The sequence below is a fragment of the Salvelinus sp. IW2-2015 genome, linkage group LG19, assembly GCF_002910315.2.
Source record: "Salvelinus sp. IW2-2015 linkage group LG19, ASM291031v2, whole genome shotgun sequence".
In the NCBI taxonomy this organism is placed as follows: domain Eukaryota; kingdom Metazoa; phylum Chordata; class Actinopteri; order Salmoniformes; family Salmonidae; genus Salvelinus; species Salvelinus sp. IW2-2015.
In genome coordinates this window covers 31,626,972-31,637,990 of record NC_036859.1, presented here as the reverse complement: position 1 = coordinate 31,637,990, position 11,019 = coordinate 31,626,972, and the positions used below count along the sequence as shown (strand labels likewise).

Genomic DNA, 11,019 nt, shown 5'->3' with positions numbered 1-11,019 from the left:
TGGAGCGCGATGAAATGTCCCCCTCGTGTAAACGTCCATTATCAGTTTGTGTTGAAAACCTAGGCTACTTTCCATATGCTGCTAAGCTTGAGTACACATTCATCAACACCCAGGGTTCGAATAACACATTCATCAACACCCAGGGTTCGAATAACACATTCATCAACACCCAGGGTGTCGAAGAACACATTCATCAACACCCAGGGTCGCAATAACCACATTCATCAACACCCAGGGTTCGAATAACACATTCATCAACCACCCAGGGTTCGAATAACACATTCATCAACACCCAGGGTTCGAATAACACATTTCATCAACACCCCAGGGTTCGAATAAACACATCATCAACACCAGGGTTCGAATAACACATTCATCAACACCCAGGGTTCGAATAACCACATTCATCAACACCCAGGGTTCGGATAACACATTCATCAACACCCAGGTTCGAATAACACATCATCAAACCCAGGGTTCGAATAACACATTCATCAACACCCAGGGTTCGAATAACACATTCATCAACACCCAGGGTCGAAAACACATTCATCAACACCAGGTTCGAATAACACATTGACTATTGGGAGTGCCTTAGGCTGGACCAGTGTTGCGATTTCTAATGTTTACAGGTTTGTTGTTGGAGTACCAGCACCCACATAACCCACAACAACAACAACAACAAGATATTTTGTGTGCAGGGATCATCATGTCAAAACAAAATAGAGCCTCACAAAAAATGGAGCAAACTATTTCTGGAAGGAAACTGTCCAGTTCTGTCCTCTGTCGTCAGCCAAGGATCAGTCGGCCGGTTGGACCTGCAGTAATGGAATGAGGCCGCCATGGAATCTGATCTCAAATGACAGAGATCTAATTTATGTCTTTTAGGGATGTATCTCTGAGTAATAAGAACTAGTATCAGGTTACACTTAGTTGGAAAGCCTTGTAGTATGTAATTATGCCATACTACTACCACTGGTGTGTGTGTGTGGTGTGGTGTGTGTGTGTGGTGTGTGTGTGTGTGTGTGTGTGTGTTGGTGTGTGTGTGTGTGTGTGTGTGTGTGTGTGTGTGTGTGGTGTGTGTGTGTGTGTGTTGTGTGTGTGTGTGTGTGTTGTGTGTGTGTTGTGTGTGTGGTGTGTCATTTGCAGTCTTGCCTTACTGGACCGCTCGCAGAGAGTAACCGTGTTTCTGATTGGCGGTTCAAAGACCAAGGCACCCCCACCCTCAATACACACACACCCTCATGCACCACACACACACACACACCGCAGAGGCACACACAAAGCATGTGAGCATTAAACAGATACACACAATTGTGTTATACTAAATACATCAGAGGCATGCCAAACAGTAACTCATCATCGGTTTGATCTACAGGAGCTATAATAGAGGAGGTTGAAGTAAGGGCCTAAATTGGTGTGACGGTTGAACAAGTAGACTCTCAGGAATGTACCGAGCACTTGCTATGGTAGCAGCATGTTAATTAGTAGTAATTTAGCTTGGCAAACTGCTGCTTGGGCGGTTGAAGCCAGGAGTAGTTTAACAGACTTTAGCTAATGTAACACTAATGTCGGATTTTAAGAAATGATTGTTGTTTCATAATGCAATTTATGTATGTAATTACGTATGTAATGTATGATGTGATTATGTATGTAATGTACGTATGTAATGTATGTATGTAATTATGTATGTATGTTATGTATGTAATGTATGTATGTAATGTATGTATGTAATTATGTATGTAAGTATGTATGTAATATGTGTAATGGATGTAACTCAAAAGGATTGGTCATGAAAATGTTGTGGAAGAAAAGGAAGTTCAACAGTTTCAATATCTTCTGTGCCCTCCGCCAACACACACACACACACCACAACACACACACACACACACACAACACACACACACAAACCACACACCAACCACACACACACACACACACAACACCCACAGCCACTCCCCCACACACACAGTCACTCCCACACACGCAGCCACTCCCCACACACACACACACACACACACACCACACACACACACACACACACACACACACACACACACACACACACACACACACACACACACACACACACACACACACACACACACAGCCACTCCCACAAAACACACAGTCACTCCCACCCCAAACACACACAGTCACTCCCCCCCCATTCCCTCACACACACACACCACACACACACACACACACAGTCACTCCCACACGCACACAGTCACTCCCACACACACCGCTCCCACACACACAGCCACCCACCACCACCACACACACAGCCACCCATCCACACACACACACAGCCACTCCCACACACACACAGCCACTCCCCCCAACACACACACACCACAGTCCACTCCCACACACACACAGCTCACCCCCCCACATACACACAGTCACCCATGCACACCCCCCCCCCCCCACACACACACAGTCACTCCCACACTCACACAGCCTCCCCCCACATACACACAGTCACTCCCATGCACACGCCCCCCCCCCCCCCGCAGACTACACAGTCACTCCTACACACACACCACTCCCACACACACAGTCACTCCCACACTCACACACCACCCCCCCGCAGACACACAGTCACTCCCTCACACACAGTCACTCCTACACACACAGCTCTTCCCACATGCACACGCACACGAACACACAAAGCCACTCCTACACACACACCACCACACACACACACACACAACACCACACACACAACACACACACACACACACACACACACACACACACACACACACACACACACACACACACACACACACCACACACACACACACACACAGCACTCCCACACACACAAGAAGACATTATTTGGCTAATCTTGACCAACAATAGAGGTTGCCATTGTCTCCTTTAATGGGACTTTCATTCAAATTAACACACACCTCTGATGACCCATAGCCACACCAGTGACCAGGACAATGCTACACTTTCCCGGTGGACACACATACACACACACACACACACACACACACACAGCCAGGGGGAAGGGTTTGGGCTCAGGAATTTCTTAGAATTATCTGTCTGTTCTAGATCTAGACAAAGAAAAAAGATAAGTTGGTGTTAGTGACACTTTTGTAGGTACAACGTCTTTCTGTGTCAGTTAAAAATGTATCATAGATTCATGACATTTCTCTGCACTTTTAGCCAGGATTGTTTTTCTTCTCCCTGCCTTTGTTTCTTTATCTAGGACAGGCATCATCTACTAGACCATCCTGGAGCGGCAGACCCACAAAGACTAACAGTTTAGGACAGGCATCATCTACTAGACCATCCTGGAGAAGGCACCACAAAGACTAACATAGTTAGGACAGGCATCATCTACTAGACCATCCTGGAGGCAGACCACAAAGACTAACAGTTTAGGACAGGCTCATCTACTAGACCATCCTGGAGAGGCAGACCCACAAAGACTAACAGTTTGGACATGTGTCATCTACTAGACCATCCTGGAGAGGCAGACCCACAAAGACTAACAGTTTAGGACAGGCATCATCTACTAGACCATCCTGGAGAGGCAGACCAAGAAAGACCAACAGTCGAGGACAGGCATCATCTACTAGATTCAGATGCAGGCCGATTTGTTTCTTGAGTGAATGGTCGCGGTGCCGGAACATAATTACGGGCCTCCAGTTGGGGAACCCTGATCTAGGATGACCCTGGGCTTAGCGAGGCAGGGGTAAGTCTGCGTGACCTTTGGGGTTAACCTCGGACAAGAATCACCATGTGCTCCACAAAGCAAGGTGATAGAGGACCTTTGTGAAATGGTGATGACCAAAACGTGGCGTTTTCTTTTAGCACAATGAGATGGGTCTTAAGCTGTCTATTCATTGACCAGGAGCTAAGATCAAAGTGCAGGCTATGATTTGCAGGGTTAATACATTACACTGAGAAAACATGTGTTGGCCTATTTCATATTACTGAGGTCAAAGGTTGTAGAGTAATCTGTGCTTTGTTATTGACATTATAGGAGGGATTCAGGGATGAAATGTTACAATTTCAAGTAGTCTATTGCATAACTTGTCTGTAGGAACAGAGTAAATAAACAAGTAACTTGACAATTTGCCATAGAAAGCCCACCCAATGTGTTGGGAGCTGAGACAGAACCATGTCTTGTGCATTTCCTGGAGGGCTTTGAGTTGTTTGCCATGGTCGGGGGTAGCTCTGGCCGTGTGCTTAGAGTCAGGCCTTGGGGTCATGCCTCTCTCCGAGGGGAGCGAACCTCCACATTCTTTTTCTCTGTGTGTGATAAGCCCCACAGCCCACTCTTTGCTCTTTGACTTCAATGTCCATATAAGGCAGCTGGTGCCATGGCAACCACAGGGCTTGAATAGCAGTGTCAAATCCCTGAGCACACACATGCCCCCATCCCCCTCCCTGCACACTCCCTCCCTCTCTCTCTATCTCTCTCTCTCTCTTGCTTGCTCTCTTGCTCTGCTAGCTCACACACACACACACAAGCTGAGGAAAACGGAGGGAGAAACCCATAGACACACAGAGAGAGGACGGTCTGTGTGGTGCCTTACAAAAGCCAATCTGTCTAGAGCCTAGTATTCTTTTTAAATCTCAATTCAATTTTGTGGACTCTGAGGAGAGAAAGCCCCGTCCCTTCCCCCTCGCCTGCCTCAGCCACGGGAAGCACCCACACGGTCGGAGCACAGGGCTAGGCCGCAAGTCGTTAGTGCTCGGTGGGCAAGCACTGACAAAAGACTGGAGGGAGAGGCTAACACGGATGCTTAGAAAGCAGCTTCTCTGGCTTCTGAAGGGTGGAAAGGACGCTTTTAGGATTTCTAACCTAATCTGTGCTGTCTATTTTTGGAGGGACTGAAACAGAGACGGGTCTAGCCACTACCACAGAGGATATTGCTACAGCCTGTCTCAGAGACTGGTCTAGCCACTACCACAGAGGATATTGCTACAGCCTGTCTCAGAGNGCTACAGCCTGTCTCAGAGACTGGTCTAGCCACTACCACAGAGGATATTGCTACAGCCTGTCTCTTGAACAACACACAAGGAAGAGAGGGCACTTCCTTGAGTTGAAAATCATTTTAAAGAGAGCCAGAAAGACTGGTTGATTTTGTAAAACAGAGACCGTAGCCACGGTTAAGACTTGATAGTAGTTCTTTGTGTGTCTTGAGGATTTAGCCATACAGTGTGCTGTGAAACATCAAGTTGTTTTGCTAGTGGTGACCTGGAAGAGCTCTTTTTGTCAACCAGAATGTTGCTGGTGCTCAGAGGATTGCTGGAAAACCTGTCTCTTGCCTCACTCTGTCTGTACCCTCCCYCTCCATGGCTGTAAGGGTGATCTAGCTAAAAGAAGACGTTGACATATTATATGAATATACTTGCAACGGTAAGCATACAATACAAGGCTTTTGTATTATTTCTCTCTAATGCCAGGATATAAGTAAGATATTGCAGAAAGGCAGCAGGACTCCACATACACTATAAGGAAGGTAAACTGCATGACAGTTTTACGAGGGGTGGCCACTGCTCCAGGGCTAGCGCGGTCCTTTTTCAGCCATTATTGTTGCTAGAGAGAGCAGGCAGAGAGAGAATCGAGTGAGAGAGGATTTCCCTCTGTAATCATGTGCAAAGTGCGAGTTGTGTTGTGTTTTGGTCTCTTTTTGAAAATGTGTGTTTGATKAATTRTTTCCTGTGAAAGGTTCTGTCTCTTGGCTGAAGTGTAAACCATTMGACTGAACAGCAAGGTCCTCTAAAAGACAGCCGTCGAAGGACTTGGGGCCAAATAAATACATAACAAAAAACACAAAAAGAGTGGATAATTGAATAAGGAGAAAGAAGAAAACTGGGCATGGGGCAAAACAAAAGTTTCTAGAGTGAAAGGCGAAACAATTTCCAGGTCATAGTGGAAGGGGAGGAGACAAAACAGCTCTAGTGTTTTTTTTGGAACAAACATTCTACACCATACAATTTTTAAACCCATTTATACTCTGCATTAAAAGAGGGTGTGGGTAATTTTCTACCTTTGACTATTTAGTTTCTGACCCACTTTGAGGACCAAAAAGCCAWAAGAGAACATTTTATGAAAAGGCAGAGAATCTCCAAATCTTGAACTCTGAACAGAGGTGCACAAAGGAAATCAAAAAGTTTAGACAGCAGCAAACAAAATCGTTGGCTGTCTCCCATTCCTTCTGTGGTCTGCTAACCAAGCGATGGCCATGGTGAGTGGGGGCTGGGGAGATCCCAACGGGGGCACCAACGGGCTGGGGGAGAAGGGCTATCTGAGGGGAGAGGAGGAGGACGGTTCGCCCCAGGCCGGGGGCAGCGACATGGAGGTCGGGGACGAGGACAAGGCGTGTGTGGTGGACTGTGTGGTGTGTGGGGACAAGTCCAGCGGGAAGCACTACGGTGTGTTCACCTGCGAGGGCTGCAAGAGCTTCTTCAAGAGGAGCATCCGCCGCAACCTCAACTATACCTGCAGGTGAGACTCAATGGATAATTGTGATGATGATGTGATGGATTCTCAAAATGGATGGATAATTATAATAAGCTATTTACATTGTAACGTCGGAATTCACCTCTTCCTCCACCAAACTGTAACACCCGTCTGGGTAATTCTTATGAATAGCCTTTATTTCTGATTCCTTAGTTTGTCTGTTATCAATATCCCATCTGTACAGGCAAATGGATGCAAATAGCTAGAGTGAGTCATGCATTAATACATAGTTGACTCTGTGCAGAGCTGTTACAATCCCCACAGCAGTGTGTTTACTGGATGTGAGTCATCACTCACTTAAAGGAAAAATACACCAAAAAAACCATCTTTCTGTATTTCTTTAATTAGTCCACTGTTGATACAGTCCCAAAATGTTTTRCATGTCAACAGTCATGTTTTCAAGATGCTGGACTTTCAAGAAGCAAAGTGTCACCGGTCACATCATCATATAATGCATTGTGCGTCATCATCATGATGTGGCCGGTGACACTTTGCTTCTTGAAAGTCCAGTATCTTGACAACTTGACTGCAAAACATTTTGTGACTGTATTAACAGTGATTTTCTTTTMAACCAAAACATAGTTTTTGAGTGGATTTTTTCTTTAACTGTGTGCCTTATATGATATAAAAGGTATCTGAAGAGAATAGCTGACTTAAAAATTGTATGACACTCCATCATTGCTTATAGGCAGACATCTTGATTGTCAATATTATTAGTAGACAACAATATGGGGTTGAATAGACACCTCTATTGTATTTCATTGTATTGTTCAACTCTGCATTGTGATATTTTGTATTGTATTGCGGTGTGATATTTATTGATTTACATTGTTTMCTCCATGTCCAAGAAGATGTCATACAAATGCATACGTTTTCTTGTACAAAACTATCCTCGAAGTGAGATAATTGAGTTTCCCCACTGTGGTCTAGTCATCCCTACATCAGCCACTCTGCCCATATTAAAAAATCCATGAGCATGATACAATATTAATGCCGTGGATCATCTAAGGAAAGACAGTGATTGGGCCATAMACACTTATATAATCGGGTTCTGTAAATCAGCAGATACCTATAATATATTTAAATAGAAGCTTATTTTGTCTCGCATCATGTTTTATGCTTCAACTTTCTACATCTACCCTCTAGATACGTTATGCAACCATGCAGTCTGGTAACTCACAACTGCCTGCAAATGTTTTCTATCATATTAAGGTGACCTTTCTCCATTAAAGTGATAGCAGTACACATGCGCTACTATAGATTTTGCCAAGGGTTTGTAGCTGTAACAAGTGTCAGCAAAGCTAAATGTCATTATCATTGCTGTGTGGATTGGCATGACATGTTATGATCTATATTTCAGGTCGAATCGAGAGTGCCAGATCGACCAACATCACCGCAACCAGTGCCAGTACTGCCGCCTTGAGAAGTGTTTTCGCGTGCTGGCGATGCGCAAAGAAGGTACTTATCCGTCCACATACAGTAGACCTCCTTATCTATGTACTTATCCTGTTCACATACAGTAGGACCTTCCTTATCCATGCACTTATCCTGTTCACATACAGTAGGACCTTCCTTTATCATGTACTTATCCTGTTCACATACAGTAGGTCTTCCTTTATCTATGTACTCATCCTGTCACATACAGTAGACCTTCCTTTATCTATGTACTTATCCTGTCCATCAGTAGGATCCTTACCTTTATCTATGTAGCTTATCCTGTCCACATACAGTAGGACTCTCCTTTTTATGTCTATCCTATCCACATACAGTAGGATTTCCTTTTTATGACTATCTGTTCCACATACAGTAGGATCTCTTATTGTTATGCACTTATCCTGTCCACATACAGGAGACCTTCCTTTTGCTTATGTACTTATCCTGTCCACATACAGTAGGATCCTCCTTTTGTTATTTACTTAACCTTCCACATACAGTAGGATTTCCTTTTGTTATGTTTGTATGTATTCTATGCAGAATATCAGGTTATTTTGACATGGATGTTCAAAGACATGAACTCCAGTCAATAGACTGTGTCCATAGCCAAATGTATGTTCTAAAAAAAAACAATTGTTTTAAAATTGTCTTTTTTTTTTACAATTACATTGACCCATAGTGTTGTCACATACAACTACACTGGCCGTATCATGGCTTGCCATCCATGCAGGCTCCATGCCGTGTCCTTTGTCATCTAATCTAGTGCCTGCGTGAGCGACTGGGATACAAGGAACAAGCCACCTGCGGCCCTGTGCACCAGTCTTTCACACACATCTCTGTCTATACCTCAACTGTTGTCTGAAGTCCCAGGTGATGAAGCCCTGTATATGCAGTGGTTGGTTAGTTGTTTTTCCATAGGCCTTTGATTAGAAATATTACATACCATCTGTATGGTAGTGGTTCCACCGTTACCCTGGTTGCCATGTCATCTTACACTGTAGGCCTATTGAAGCCCTAAGTAAAATATAGTATCCCTATGCCATTGATATGAGGCATTATTGTATGATAAAGAGGCTGTAGCCTGAAGTTCCACAATGAGTATAGCCCACAATGACTTATTTGGGCGGTTGCAGAAAACTAGAGGAACTCTGAATGCTGCCTCTTCAGTCTAATATTGATGACTTTTTCCCTTTCAAGGTCAAATTACTCACCCGATGGCTTAATACGTTAACTACAGTTGAAGTGGGAAGTTTACATACACCTTAGCCAAATACATTTAAACTCAGTTTTTCAAAACTCCTGACATTTAATCCATGTAAAAATTCCCTGTCTTAGGTCAGTTTGGATCACCACTTTATTTTAAGAATGTGAAATGTCAGAATAATTGTCAAGCCCTGACCTTAGAGAGCCTTTTTTATTCTCTATTTGGTTAGGTCAGGGTGTAACTTGTGTGGGCAAATCTATGTTTCTATTTCTTTGTTGGCCTAGTATGGTTTCCAATCAGAGGCAGCTGTTTATCATTGTCTCTGATTGGGGATCATACTTAGGCAGCCCTTTTTCCCACCTTAGATTGTGGGATCTTGAKTTTGTATTGATTTTGTATAGTTGCTGTGTAGCCTGCAGAACTTTACGGTCGTTTTTGTATTTTGTTGGTTTTCGGTGTTCATTTTAAATAAAAGTAAGATGTTCGCCTAAAACGCTGCACCTTGGTCTCCTCATTCCATCAACGAACGTGACAATAATAGTAGAGAGAATGATTTATTTCAGCTTTTATTTCTTTAATCACATTCCCAGTGGGTCAGAAGTTTACATACACTCAATTAGTATTTGGTAGMATTGCCTTAAAATTCTTTAACTTGGGTCAAACGTTTCGGGTAGCCTTCCACATGCTTCCCACAATAAGTTGGGTGAATTTTGGCCCATTCCTCCTCACAGAGCTGGTGTAACTGAGTCAGGTTTGTAGGCCTCCTTGCTCGCACACGCTTTTTCAGTTCTGCCCACAAATTTTTATGGATTGAGGTTCAGGGCTTTGTGATGGCCACTCCAATACCTTAACTTTGTGTCCTTGAGTCATTTGCCTAATTTGTGAAGTTGTATGGGGTCATTGTCCATTTGGAAGACCCATTTTTGCGACCAAGCTTTAACTTCCAGACTGATGTTTGAGATGTTGCATCCTATATATCCACATAATTTTCCTTCCTCATAATTTTTCTTCCTTTGTGAAGTGCACCAGTCCCTCTGCAGCAAAGCACCTCCCACCAATATGATGCTGCACCCCTGTCGCTTCACGGTTGGATGGTGTTCTTCGGCTTGCAAGCCTCCCATTTTCCTCCAACAATAACGATGGTCATTATGGCAACAGTTCTATTTTTGTTTCACAGACAGAGGGACACTTCTCCAAAAAGTTACGTATCTTTGTCCACCTGTGCAGGTGCAAAGCCTAGGTCTGTTTTTTTAATGGGCGGTTTTTGGAGCAGTGGCTTCTTCCTGGCTGAGCGGCCTTTCAGGTTATGTCGATATAGGACTCGTTTTACTGTGGATATAGATACTTTTGTCCTGTCTCCTCCAGCATCTTCACAAGGTCCTTTGCTGTTGTTCTGGGATTGATTTGCACTTTTCGCACCAAAGTATGTTCAGACAGAACGCATCTCCTTCCTGAGCGGTATGAAGGCTGTTTGGTCCCATGGTGTTTATACTTGTGTACTATTGTTTGTACAGATGAACGTGGTACCTTCAGGCTTTGGAAATTGCTCCCAAGGATTAACCAGACTTGTGGAGGTCTACAATTTCATTTCTGAGGTCTTTTTTTCTGAGATTTCTTTAGATTTTCCATGATGTTAAGCAAAGAGGCAATGAGTTTGAAGGTAGGCCTTTAAATACATCCACAGGTACACCTCCAATTGACTCAAATGATGTCAATTAGTTTATCAGAAGCTTCTAAAGCCATGACATCATTTTCTGCAATTTTCCAAGCTGTTTAAAGGCACAGTCAACTTAGTGCATGTAAACTTCTGACCACTGGAATTGTGATTATAAGTGAAGTATCTGTCTGTAAACAATTGTTGGAAAATTACTTTTGATCTCTTCTCCTT

General features: G+C 43.8%; 1 protein-coding gene across 1 annotated transcript in view; it reads left to right on the top strand.

The window, feature by feature from the left end:
• The first annotated feature begins 4,967 nt into the window (after nucleotides 1-4,967).
• The window catches only part of LOC111979699 (nuclear receptor subfamily 2 group F member 6), a 23,194-nt gene continuing 17,142 nt past the window's right edge, over nucleotides 4,968-11,019 (top strand). The window contains exons 1-3 of the mRNA XM_070448964.1: nucleotides 4,968-5,386; nucleotides 5,699-6,478; nucleotides 7,854-7,951. Coding sequence (XP_070305065.1) covers nucleotides 6,210-6,478; nucleotides 7,854-7,951 — 367 coding nt within the window. The 5' untranslated portion in view covers nucleotides 4,968-5,386; nucleotides 5,699-6,209. The remainder of the gene's footprint in view (nucleotides 5,387-5,698; nucleotides 6,479-7,853; nucleotides 7,952-11,019) is intronic.